Source organism: Lutjanus erythropterus, chromosome 2 (genome assembly GCF_056507025.1).
Source record: "Lutjanus erythropterus isolate fLutEry1 chromosome 2, fLutEry1.hap2, whole genome shotgun sequence".
In the NCBI taxonomy this organism is placed as follows: domain Eukaryota; kingdom Metazoa; phylum Chordata; class Actinopteri; order Lutjaniformes; family Lutjanidae; genus Lutjanus; species Lutjanus erythropterus.
The window spans coordinates 40,775,535-40,788,871 of record NC_139318.1 but is presented as its reverse complement, the minus strand read 5'-3'; the positions used below and the strand labels follow the sequence as shown (position 1 = coordinate 40,788,871).

Sequence of the window (13,337 nt, the reverse complement as noted above, 5' to 3'; positions counted from 1 at the left end):
AAACTGTTTTGTGAAGTCCCTTTTTATTCAGCCGTTGTGTCGTCTCTACAGACTTAAATTTAGCCTTTGCCTCAGTTCACACCGCACAGCGGGAATTTAAATGTTTCTATCGACTTGACATGCAATCATCGCATTCAGTCTGAACACATGCTGATGATCCGTAATCGACAGGCAGAGGCCATGTATGACATGATAAAAACAGCATTAAATCAGAATTTAGCTACACATGATGCAGTAACTTTCACATGACCTGAGCAGAGCATCAAAACATCACGACCGAGGCGGCCATGTTGGCTCCAAGTCCCAGCAAACACTCAAACATTCTACTACATTCTACTGTCTGTCAAAGGGTTTATTCAATAAGGCACTTCACTCTGAGACATCGTCTCTACTTTCAGAAACATCCTGTCCTCTGCAGACTTCACTCTACTCCATGACTCTTATTATTTTTACCGTTTATTGCTATCTTTTTGAAGGAGATGTTTATTTTTCACCGCCTGTTGTGAGATTAATCAGTGACTCCACTGTCTGAAGCCCAAATTATACATCTGTGTGGCAGCAAAGCGTTTGCATGACCAGAATTTGTGTATGTCACACACTTGACTGACAGACGTGTGGACATCCTTGAACGCACACAGCTAGTGTAGTATCTGCTGTCAGTGTCCATTTTAGGACTTTGTCTGACCTCTGAATAGATTCGAGCTGCGTTCAGACGGATGCTACAGCGGTTTAACTACAATCACACAGCTGGTTGACTCAGAGTCAAAGATAAAAAATATTATAATGACATAATACTGACTGATCATGGATGGGATGTTGCAGGTGATCAGCTCCAGTGTTTTAAGAGTCAAACAGGGATCAGCCCTATTTCATAAAACACGGATTGAACATGGCTTGATGGTAGATCAGTCCTGCACTGGGAGCCGAGAGGGCGGCATCAACAAACCACTGAGAGTCATGACAGAACAATCTGGAAACATTCAGGCTGAAGCAGCGTGCTAAGGCTACACTACAGACTACAGTAAGGCTACAGTGAAGTTCTATAATAAGGCTATAGTAGTAAAGCTATGATAGAGAATATATAGTGTCATTCATAATATAATTTTCCAGCATTTGGAGCAAAAGCAAAGTGCAAAATACCTGATCAATACAGCTAATCAGAGCCACACACACACACACACACAGGTGGTCCAGATTGCACAGAGTCACCATGGCAACATGGACACCTGAGAACCTGCAGCCACAGTTCCTCTACTGTCCACAAGGTGCAGCTGTGACAATCTGACTGTACTGAGGTTAACGGATAAACACCCAACTTCTCTCTAAACAAAGTCAACGCAGTTTTTATTCTCAGGAGATCATTGACCTTCTTCTGTTACTATAGCAACGGTAATGGAGACAGAGTGCGGAGCCAACAAATGCTGACACTTTTCCTCTGTGTGTGTGTGTGTGTGTGTGTATGACTCTGTAATTGTTAAACATGTGTGTAACCACATGTGATCTGCATAGTTAGTGAGGAAGCAGCAGGAGGAATCAATAATCAATCATCTATACTACATCATTATCAATCCGCTTATTGCAGAAATGATTCAGAAAACAAAGTGATTACAAAACTGATTTAAAAACTGGGAATGGTTGCCCATGGCACCCTGATTGGCTGACAGCTCAGTGCTGCATTGTGATTGGCTGAGATTTCATGGAACGCATCAGGTTGGTCCCTGAAGGGTGGTCAATTTGTGGGTGGGGCCAGAGCAAAGGGGGTGTGGTCTGATCCTGGAATGAGATGAGTGGGGGGCCTTCAGCTTTCTGGGTGGGCCTGGGGAGTGCGCCGGTGGGGTTCAAGCTTTGCAGGAGCGGCGTTTAGGATTTGGGGGCAGCCTGTGGTTTGGGAGGGTCGAAGCCTCTCATCCTGAAGTAAGAAACCAGCTGGTTTGGAACCTCAGCGAGGACAGACTGAGCCAGAGCCGTCATGGGAGCCTGACAGAGAGACAGAGAGAGAATCAACCATCAATCAAGGCTCCGAAAAGCTGAACTTCCTGTTCCTATTTAGTGTTAACATTAGATTAAACCAAACATCAAGAGGCATGGTGATTAAAAAAAAAATTACTGTAATTTTAATTTAAACGCTGCCCCAAAAATCAAATGTCTGTTCTGTGAGAAACAAATTTTCATTTAGTTATTTTCAGGTGTGGCTCAGACTGCAGTGATTTTTCTTTTTGTTGTATTCAAATTATCCATTCATATTATGTAAGGTAAACAATGGTGAATATCCCATTAAAAATACATTATTCATTTAAGGCACTCCTTTGAAGTCTGAAATGTAAATTATGCAGGAGGCATCAACAGCATCAAATGTGTTTATCTGAAAGTAGTGAGAATTAAAAAAGAAACCAGCAGCATTTTGAAGCCCTGACTCATAGTTACTACAGACACTAACAAGTGTCCTTGCATTAAATATATAACATATAATTTGTACAGTATTACCTTGAAACAAGAGGGAATGTTGGTTAAATAAGTGAGGATGGAGTTCAGCACTGTAATATGGCAATTATCAAATCTGACTTATGCAAACATCCTTAAGGTTCAAGGCTTTAGCTTGTTACATCATTATAACCAGGTTATTACACCATTAAGGTCACCATATTACCATTTTTAATCAAAATATTGCACTAACTTGACCAACACATCGCAGTTGGTCTGTGGCCCGGTACAAATCGCCCCCAATGATTTGGCATATATATGAAGGCTAAAAGTAACCATCACAGTTTTACTGTCGCTGTTACTATTTAAAGTAATAACGCCCTTAATTTCTGATGCAGAGTGAAAAGCTGAGACAGATGGGTGCTGTGTTTTACTCTGAGGCTCTGTGCTGTGGGACACAGAGTCTTTAAAAATGGAAAAGCGACCGATTTAAAATCCTTTACTTTCACCTCCATCAAAATCCCAACCATGGTTTCAGGGATTTTCAGTGGATTAAGTGAGAAATTGTACATGCTAGTCACAGATACGAAAAATGATCCAATCCGTGACTCAAAACCGTGACACTATCCAAAGTTTTGTGATGTTGCCCCCCCCCCAATTAAATGTTTCCCCACTATTACCCTGTTAAATGAAATTAAGTTTAATATCACCCAGATATACTCGTTAATGCAAAGCTATTACCTGTTTACTACTTTAGTAATTACATCGTATTACTTATTACCTCTTCAGTATCAAAATTCTGCCTCACTATTACCATGTTATGACACAGCTGCAAAGTTAAGTGCTACTTTTTCATGCACAGAACAAGGACTGCTTATTTTGTCCCCGTTCACTTACAGTGAAAACACATCAGAAAGGAGCCAGAACCTGGATGAACAGGAGGACAGCAGCGAGAAAAATGTGTTTCAGTGTTCACATGGGCACGTGAGTATCGTTTTGTGCCCCTGTCCTTTAAACCTTCCTCTGACTCTACACTGTCGTGACTTCAGCTGCTGTGTCCCAGTCCTGCATGGACCTACTCAAACCTCCCATGAAGGCTTTTCCCTTTTTTCTGACGTTCTGTTTTCACAGAAGAGTTCATACAACAATCAATCATCAGGAGGCACAGCAAAAAGAATTTGACATGCACACACACAGTAACACACACACAGTAACACACACACAGTAACACACACACAGCCTTACATCACTGAACTGTCTGTAGGGGACAAACTGGACAATGTCTCTGGCAACGGCCTCTCCCACGGTCGACCTCAGCACGCCGTCGTCTCCATCCAGGAGCTCCATGTTCTTAAAGTCCGCTGGCCCCACCCCGATGATGATGATGGACAACGGCAGCCGAGACGCCCGAACGATGGCGTCCCGGGTCTGGTCGAGGTCGGTGATCTCACCGTCAGTGAGGATGAGGAGGACAAAGTATTGCTGCAAACGGACACAGACATAAGTTTCAGTGAGAGTGTATGTTTTTCGGTTAATTTTAGTAATAATTTTTGTGTGTGTCCTCACAGAGGCAGTGTTGCTCTGTGCGGCGTCGGCGGCGATGGAAGCAACGTGATTGATGATGGGAGAGAAGTTTGTGGGTCCAGAGAGTCTCAGCTGAGGCAAAACCATCCGGTAGGCTTCAACGATCCCCTGAATACCTGAGAGAGACAGATGGGAAGCAGTTTAACAAAGATAAAAATATTTTACATATGTTGAGGATCAGAAACAATCCTAGCAAGCATGGATAGAGAGAGAACAGGCTTTCAAATGATAACTAATTCAATATAAATAAATTAGCTAAAACTAGATGCATCTGGAAACAACTGTGAAATGCTACTTAATATTCTAATATTGTCATGTATCATAATATTTCAGTCCAGGGGCCATACAAGTACTTAATTTAAGTAATAATTTGAACAGAAGATTCCTGTTGTGTGTGTGTTTGTACCTTGGCAGTAGGGACTAGTGGGGTTGAAGTTGAGGGCGAACTCGTGGTGTGCAGCCTGCGAGATCAACAACACAACAGTTTAATGAGGATCTACAAGCTACACTGACTGGCTGCTGAGAAAACTGATTTTGTCACCGAGTTCAACCAAATCACAAAATTAGAACATCATTTTACACTGCAGACACACTTGAGAGACCAATAAGGTTGTGACTGGTGGGTTAGAAAGCTGACCTGGTAGTCTGGAGGCAGTTTGGCTCCAAAGCCGAACGCTGGAAAAAGTTTGTCACTGGAACAGGAAACAGAAAATAACGACTGTCACAATACAGTCACATAAATGAAAAAAAACAAACAAAACGGTTCTACTCTCTAATAGGATTCAGAGTTAATGGATCAGCCTATGAGATTTAGGGCTTAGGGTGTAGGAATCAGGATGTAGGTTGCAGGAAAATTCTAGGGTATATGTCTTTGGGTGCAGAACAAAGGCTTTAGGTAGTAGGATGTGGAATTTAGGGTGTAGAATATGGGGGTTACGTTATAGGTGAAGGATTCAGGGTGTAGGGCTTAGAGGTAAGGGTGTAGAGTTTAGGTTGTAGGGTTTAGGGTATAAGTGTAGTGTGTAGGATGTAGGGTGTAGGATTCAGTGTTAAGGGTGTAGGACCTGTGCATCTGCATGGTTGTTGGTGCAGGTTGTGAGTGTGTACTAACGTGTCATAGTCCTGGACCACCTGACCCACAGACCACAGAGCACTCAGGTACTGGTTCAACCCGTCTGGACTCATGTAGTGCAGGGAGTTTGGCGAGCGAGGGTCACCATTAGAGCCGGTGAAGTCGATCCCCACCTACAGAGTTCATATAACATTCAGTCATTCATCAATCACCACCTATAAACATTCATGCATTCATTATTGAAATACATTGTTTACATGTTAATTTGATCAACCAGTTTATACAACGTGTTTTAAAAAGTAATTAAGGGGTAATAATTAATAACTGAAATATCTATAAGAACAGCCTGAGGATTGGTGGCTCAAAATAAAGGATTTAAAATGTGTGTGTTCTTTGTTGTTGACATACGGTGAAGTTGATCTGGCAGCCTCCCATCACATAGTCCAGGAAGGTGTACTGAGTCACCAGCTGCAAACAAACACACACAAGGACACAAATCAATCTAGAGCATCACGGTGTATGTTAAAAATAAATTTCAGGCTGTGGTAACACACAAACGTGTGAGTGAAACCTGAGTTGTTGTGCCAGTTAGGGTATGTGAGATCATCACTGAATGTTTGATCATGTCCTACACTTTAAAGTCTCTACGACCACAGAGTTACTGACGCAGTTACATGAGAGGAGTAAACATTATATATGCATCTTGGACAGACAGATGCATTTAAAAAATCTGACTAAAGTGCATCTCAAACAGATTTCAACCAGTCTCTGATGCTTCTGGATTACATCAATACATTTTTTTGTCCCAGATAACTACCTGATCTGCTTGAAGACACATAAGTGGTTAAGTGTAAATGTTAGGGATACCATAATCATTTTTCTTTTGCTGCTGATCACAATCATCTACCAACCACAGGTGTGTAGTACTAGTTTGCCTTGAGGGCTTTCTGTCAAGTTATTTCTTTATCAAGTGTTTTAGAAGTTTTGCCTACGACTGCACAAATGAGACTTGGATTGTACTGCGTGAGTGGTGTGAGAGTTTTGATAAACTTGTGCCATTTTCAGAACAGGAGCACCTTCAGCTTCCACAAGCCTGGATGTCAGGTTTGGATTCATTCTACATTAAAGTGGAGGCGAAACAAGGCAACACAGGGTGAGTAATTTTTGAGGGTGAAGTGCTCCTTTGGGTGAGTTAGCATGCAACAAAGACACCAACTCAGCTGAGATTTGGCTTAATTTTTTTTTTGCAGCATTGATCACTTTTCACAATCAGTGACTAGAAATCTTGAATATCGGCCGATAACAATCGGTGGCCATCGATCTGGGCGTCTTGAGTAAGTGTGGTCTACAGGCTTTGATTGATCAAAGGAATAATCTGTTCTCAGACTGAAAAGAAGTTCTACTTGACAGCTTTACAAAGCAGAAACTCCCAGCAGGAACTCTGGGTAATGTGGTCTCTACCTTGCAGCTCTTCACTGAAACGACTCCAGAGTTCTTGTAGCTCTTCTTTTTCTTCTGTTTCTCAGGGTGGATGCAGTCAAATGCCACCTGGGCGACAAAACATCAGACAGTTTAATGGCCTCATGACCTCTGACCAGCCAATAGAAAGATGTCAGTTGTTTTATCATCGGTGAGCTCACCGGTGAACCGTGTGCTGCTTTCTGCATCTCAGACACTTTAGTGGTGAAAGAACCAATCAGATCGTGAGATCCATCGCTGTCATAATCAGAGCAGTCCACCTGCAGAAGGAGGAGATTTCATGTAAAACCTGTTACCACTGAAGCTGAAGGATTCTGATTGGTTGTTTTGAATAGAGGTGGATTCTGATTGGTGGAACCTTCAGCTCTCCCTCGAGGTTGCTGCTGCAGAACGTCTGCAGAGGAACAGTAAACGTCTTCCAGGTGGGGTTCAGGTTGTTCTTCACCACCTAAACACACAAACCTTCATCAGTTTTAAAATGTTTTTCATAGTCTTCATCACACTGACATCATGCTGTGTGTTTGTGCTCTTCACTTACATTAATTATGGTTTTAGACCATTAAAGTGAGGACTTTTGTCTGATATTTCTCTCCTAATTATAGCTCTCTTTAACATTAAATATTCATGACTAAATAAGCAACAGAATTATTTATTTACTCTAAATCACTCCAGTTTAATATCTCATGCACTACATTAACTGTCTGTCCATTTTATTTGTGTCTGAATTTTGAGTGTATAAATGTATCCATAGTGTATGTGTGTGTGTGTGTGTGTGTGTGTGTGTGTGTGTACCTCTGTTCTGTGAACCAGCTGCCACTTTCCGTTGTCTCCTTTTTTGAAAAATTCCAGGAATGGATCAGACTTTCCAAATGTATCCTGATTAGAGAAAAGACAACATGCTATATCTCATTACATGTATTTAAATAACTTTATTAAGTAAACTTGTGTGTTTAAAGCAGCTACAAGGAACTCCGATAATGTGTTACTTTTGGATTTCTCTATGAACAAAAACAGTAGTGTTTCCACTGTAATAACCACAAAATATAACCTGAAAAATAAAACTGTATTTAAAAAAAAACTCCTGCTACTTTTGGACTGGCTAACATACTATTCACCGTAACTTTGTCTTGGAAAATGTAACTATAGGAACATTTCATCTGATTTCAATGAGACTCCAACCCAGTGGCAGGCATTAATTTCTCATTGATGGTTTCCGTTGCTTATGTAGGTCATACAGAGGCGTCAATATTAAATTCAGAATGTTTCATAACCAGTTAAAACTCTTTGTAGCACATTTAAGTAACCCGTTTACTATCTTGTTTCTTCAGTAAGCTGATCTTACACATCAGGTAAGGTAATAAGTAACCTGGTAAATAAATAATAACTAATAAATACTAATCTGAGTGACAATTAACTCTCAACTGTCTGTGAGCGCTACATTACAGTTTATTGTTATTTAAATGGTGAAGAAACATGCTAGAGTGATAATTTCAACCAGTCACACCAGCTGTCCTGCACACTAGGTTGTTGTTACGATATATTTAGACCTATTAACTGCAGGTGAAACTGTTGACTGAACTTCTGCAGTGACTTCCTGTAGACTTCCTGTTTGCAGGAAGTCATTGCATCAGTTGATGGCTTTTGTTTCTTAGCAACCAGTTTACAGATACGTTTTACGCCTGATTTACCCGATTTTATGAACCTGATTTAGTGAATTACAAACAGTTAAGAAAGGCCTTCACACACAAACTGGTGCAACACATTCTTGAAGCGGTGATGGTGGAGAAGATGAACATGAGAAAGCAGAAGATGAAGAGAAAAATAACAATGAAGACGTGGAGAGGTGAGGAAAAGGAGTGGAGTTACCTTCTTATCGAGGTTTTTAGCTTCCAGCTCCAACACAATGGCTCTATTGTCCTTGATTTCCTCTGCCGTGACCTACACACACACACACACACACAAACACACACACACACACACTATATGATATGACATATAGTATGACATTTAGCTCAGAATTGATTCTGATGATACATTTAAAAAAATATGGCGCACACACACACGGTGTACATACAGTGATGGATCCTTTCCCTGCAGGTTTGCCTTTCTTCAGCTGCAGAGGTCTGGTCAAAGTTTTACTGGATACGATCTAAAATACATACAGAGGAGGTTCATCTTAAGTTACTTCCATGAAAACAGTTTAACATAGTGCATCAGTCCTGTAGTGACAACAGCAACTGTAAAGAGAAAGCGATATAAACACGGTCCAGTTATGACAGTGTGTTGTGATTACACAGTTTGTCCAGCAGAGGGTGGTGTGGACCTCATAAAACTTTGTTAAGTTTTATTGTTTGCCTCTTGGTAACAACTCTGTAATTTATCTACCTTATCTAGGATCTCTGCTGAACAGTTTGGTTATGACTTTATGTAAAACTGTAATATAAAATGATTAATCATCGTAAGTTTTACAATCCAAAGCTGATTCCAACCTGCAGCACCAGTCTGACTACATTTTTAATTGTTACTGTGACACAAACAACCTCCTTCACCATGTTGCATTCAAAATCTGTTGACTTTTATTTTTAAAAAGAGACAAGAGACAAAGAGCAGAGACAATACATGACACAACGTTCACGACTCGGTATGACCTCCAGAGAGAGCTGACACTTCACTGGACATCAAGCACAAGAAACACTGCAAAGTAATCTTCAACATATTGAGGAGCTGAAACTTATTGAATAATTTGAATCATGACATTTTATTAATCAATTAACTGAGAAAATAATCAGCAGAATACTCGACAATCAGGTGAATCCTTAGTTGCAACCTGAACATAATGGTCCAATCTGTTAATAAGTCTTAAAAACTTTCACTGAAACAAATCATTTTCCTGACTGGTTGAGTTGGTTGGACAAAATGTGTTTCTATCGAGTCTGGTAAAGTTGGTGTGGTCTGTACCTGTCCCAGCGTTAGCTCCACCCCTCCCAGGTAGTCATCATCACCGAGGTCATGGCTGGAGTTGTCGATGTCGTAGATCCCCAGCTTCAGATTCTGAACTGTCTCAAAATGATAATTCAGCGTGAGGCGCTGACTGAAGGAGGGACTGGAGGTGTTATTCAAACGCTCCGTACGACCCAGCTAAAAGAGACAGACAGAAGGGACAGATGTTGAATTTATCTTACATAAAGTCAGAAATAAAATAAATGTATCCTGTGGTGCAATGGCCATGTTACCTCAGTCCAGTTGTCTCCTGACTTCTGCAGCAGCACGCACAGAGGATCAGACTTTGATCCGACATCTTTATCCAGCAGGTCAGCACAGGAGACACTCAGCTCCACCTTAGAGACGCAGTCCGCCATCTGAGGAGAGACAGACAGAAAGACCTTCCGATCAGGATTCAGATCTGAATATACACGTTCCTGCAGTTTGTGCAGTTTACAAAACCATCTTGCATCTTCAACTACAAAAAAGAGCGTGTTAACTGAAAACGGTTCAAAAAGCAGCAGCCATAAATTGAATAAATTCTGTTTGAGCTTCAGTGACAATCTGAGATTTCTTTTTTAACAACAAGAACTTAAACAGAACCACAATATGTGCCCACTGTCACTTCCTCTGTTTCATCACCTTAAAGTCTGTAATAATCACACAGTCACAGTATATTGTTTTTGCAGTTATCAGAGAACAGATGAATGTACTTCTCTGTTTTGTACTGACAATAAATGATGCCTTATATACACTGACACAACCCCCCTTTTACATTGGAAAAAACTTTTTATAATACACCATGATGCAGTTGCACGGACATTTATTAGCACTTAGTAGTGTAAAGTATTTGTAATCAATTAAAACTTCACCTATAAAGACTTTTACACAAGTACAGCTGTGTTTTACATAATTACAGATGTGTCTTACATGATTACATCTGTGTTTTAATATGGCTACATTGAAGTGCTCATAATTCAAATGCTAAACTAGAGGAGGTTAAAGTAAAGTCTCATTGATTTAATACTAATGCATTTGCTCTGTAAGATTGTTCTGCAGCTCCAGTTGTTCCAAACACAGTTTCCTTCATGCATTGCATTGAGAAGGAACTTCTCTGCATAATGGGTGTTTTGAGTATACTTTACTTTGTTGTTTTTTCCATTGACAGACAACATACCACAGACTCAAATCCTTCATAGAGTCAGTGCACACTTTGAAGCTGAGATGCATCCTTTAGCTCTGCTCAAGTAAAACTACATCCAGGTACTTTCAACAGCGAGGACAAGAAGTACAACCCACACAAGCCACCATTCACTACCACATCCTGAGTCTCAGTCAAATATGGACCAGAAAATTAGAGCTGAAGCTAAAATATGATTCATTAATTGACAGAAATGTTAAGCTATTACTCTGATAACTTATTAATCATTTATGCTATCTGTCAGGCAAAAATAATTAATTTTTTTTATTAAAGTATAACATTTCCAGGTCCAGATTCAAAGTCATGAGTATTTCCTGCTCGTCTCTGTCTTATATTAAAGGATTTAGGACGGTTCTGTCAGTTAAAGGGAAGATACTAAATCAGCTGCTCAGGAGTGAATCCAAACAGTTTCTATATGATTCTTTGAACTTCAGTCTGAATTAGGATAAGTCTTATCAATTACTTCACTGATGCCCTGCAGATATAAAGTCATAAACAGTCTGTAGTGAGGAAGAAAGTGTGATTTTTCTCTGATGTGGAGTCACAAAAGTTCTGCTGACAGGTGTCTTCCACTATGATCAACTTATCTTGTTACTCTACAATAAATGTACCTTACATTATGGTGAGTCTGTTGAGATAACATGCATTACTGTACAAACATATCTTTTCCACATGCAAAGGAGGCTGTCAGTCACCAAACAGACACTGAATTAAGTTACTGAACCACAGCTGAAGCCTCTGAGAATCTCATTCATCAGCAGTTATAAACTAGGGTGTGGCTCTCTGTACAATGTTTGGGTGAATAAACTCTCATAGCTGTGGTCAGTCACTGTTCTTATGTCTAAATGAAAAACAAGTTAAGTGTGACCAAAATATGTCACAACAAAGCAGTGTCCCTTAATCTTTAGGAGCAATTCAACCCATTTCTTGTTGACATAACATGCACCTGTGCAACGGGAGCATCTACTTTGTGTTTCATTGTGGTCAGATCATAGTCGCACTTCCACTATTGTTCTTTTAAAATAAATCTTTCAAATAACTGATTACAAAATGTCTCTCCAAAGTCCATGGTCATACTTTCAAATGTCTTGTTTGTCCAAAACCCAACAATACTGGATTTACAATAACATATCTTAGATGCAAATCCCGATTTGGTTGTTCCCACTACCTAAAAACATGATTGCTGGGTGAATTCTCCAGTCAGTACACCTAAGCAAGGCACTAGATTACAGCTGGAGTTATTCCCTGGGCAATGCACAGCAGGTGCCCACTGCTCCTAACTTAAAATCTATTTTAAACGCAGAGGCCAAATCTCACTGTACATTGAACTTTGAATATTTTTTTTATGTGACAATAGAGCTGACCTTTACCCTTAAATAAAACAGAGAAAAGCAGTAAATCATCACATTACAGATGATGCAACCAAAGAATGATTTCCATTGTCCTTTCCCTGAGCAAGATGTTAAAAATGTTTATCACTTTGGTAAATAAAAACTGATCATTTGAAGTAATTAAATTATTTCTTAGCCAGGACCACCAAACCTAACCGCATCTGATACATAACCATCACATGTGCCTTCACATGAACACAGACAGTAAAAATGACACACCCAAACTTGCCAGACTTTTCCTCCCTAATCTCTGCTGGGATCCTCCGAGCAAACGTGACTGTTTACTGGCCAAAATAATGTTGAGGCTGTCAGGTGACTGGATTGTTGCTGAATTGACGCCACTGATGTACCTGTGACAGTTTTCTCCTCAAAATGAATGAATTGAGCGAGCAGCACCTGAAGGCAACACCACCAGCATGAGATTTGAAGGATTATCTGAGACTGTAAAACCAGTAAGCCAGTTATCCCAGCACAGTAAGCACACACCAGCTCTCTCCCACTCACTCTATCACATACACACACAGTATTATGTCAATATTAAACTTCGTAAATCATCTTATCAGAGCAGTTATACTTTAGCTACCCCCTTCAGACCACAGGAGCAAACACCGAGGCGGTGGCAAACTACTCAGTACTACTGTACTACTAACAGTCCGGACCAGGAAACAAACGACACTTATTCAGTGAGAGTAAACACAACCGAGAGTCTCGTAAGACTTACCTGACTACTCTGTTAGACTTTTATCTAACGTTAACCGCAGCTGGAGTTTGCACTGTGACTGTAACCGATGCAGAAAGCAGCCGTTTGTCTCCGCTCGGTAGCTTTAGCTAACAGGGAGCGGCTCACAGACAGGATGCGCTCTGATTGGACAGACAGTTTCACAACCATGTTCTGATTGGACAAGACGACTGTCAGTCACGCCCTTTGAGCTCAGGGCGACTGAGTGACGTATCTAACGTGTGAAAAAAAGGTAGCAGGAACAAGACTTCCGCCCAGACTCCTTCAGAATAAAAGCGACATCACAACAAATCCTTTTAAATCCTTTTCTCACAGCAGGATAGTCTGTAATTAAATCCATTTAAAGCAAGTGCCTTGCTACATTTAACCTCTAATACACCAAACGTCAAATACTGACATTTTAAAGGTGCAAGTTTACTAGGCCGTAAAGCCAAAAAGAATAAATAAAAACTCTAGCAGCACTAGTAG

The 13,337-nt window shown here is 40.4% G+C and overlaps 1 protein-coding gene across 1 annotated transcript; it reads right to left on the bottom strand.

Annotated features, from left to right (window-relative positions):
• Nucleotides 1-1,551: 1,551 nt before the first annotated feature.
• On the bottom strand, nt 1,552-12,991 carry cpne1 (copine I). Its single transcript, XM_084739895.1, has 16 exons — nt 12,852-12,991; nt 9,790-9,915; nt 9,515-9,694; nt 8,631-8,705; nt 8,423-8,494; nt 7,349-7,432; nt 6,915-7,004; nt 6,718-6,816; nt 6,539-6,625; nt 5,486-5,545; nt 5,117-5,250; nt 4,643-4,697; nt 4,412-4,466; nt 3,988-4,121; nt 3,667-3,903; nt 1,552-1,977 (listed from the first exon to the last, which is right to left on the bottom strand). Exons 2-16 carry the CDS (start codon nt 9,913-9,915, stop codon nt 1,861-1,863), a joined length of 1,605 nt encoding a protein of 534 aa, XP_084596021.1. The 5' UTR covers nt 12,852-12,991; the 3' UTR covers nt 1,552-1,860.
• Between the last annotated feature and the right edge of the window lie 346 nt (nt 12,992-13,337).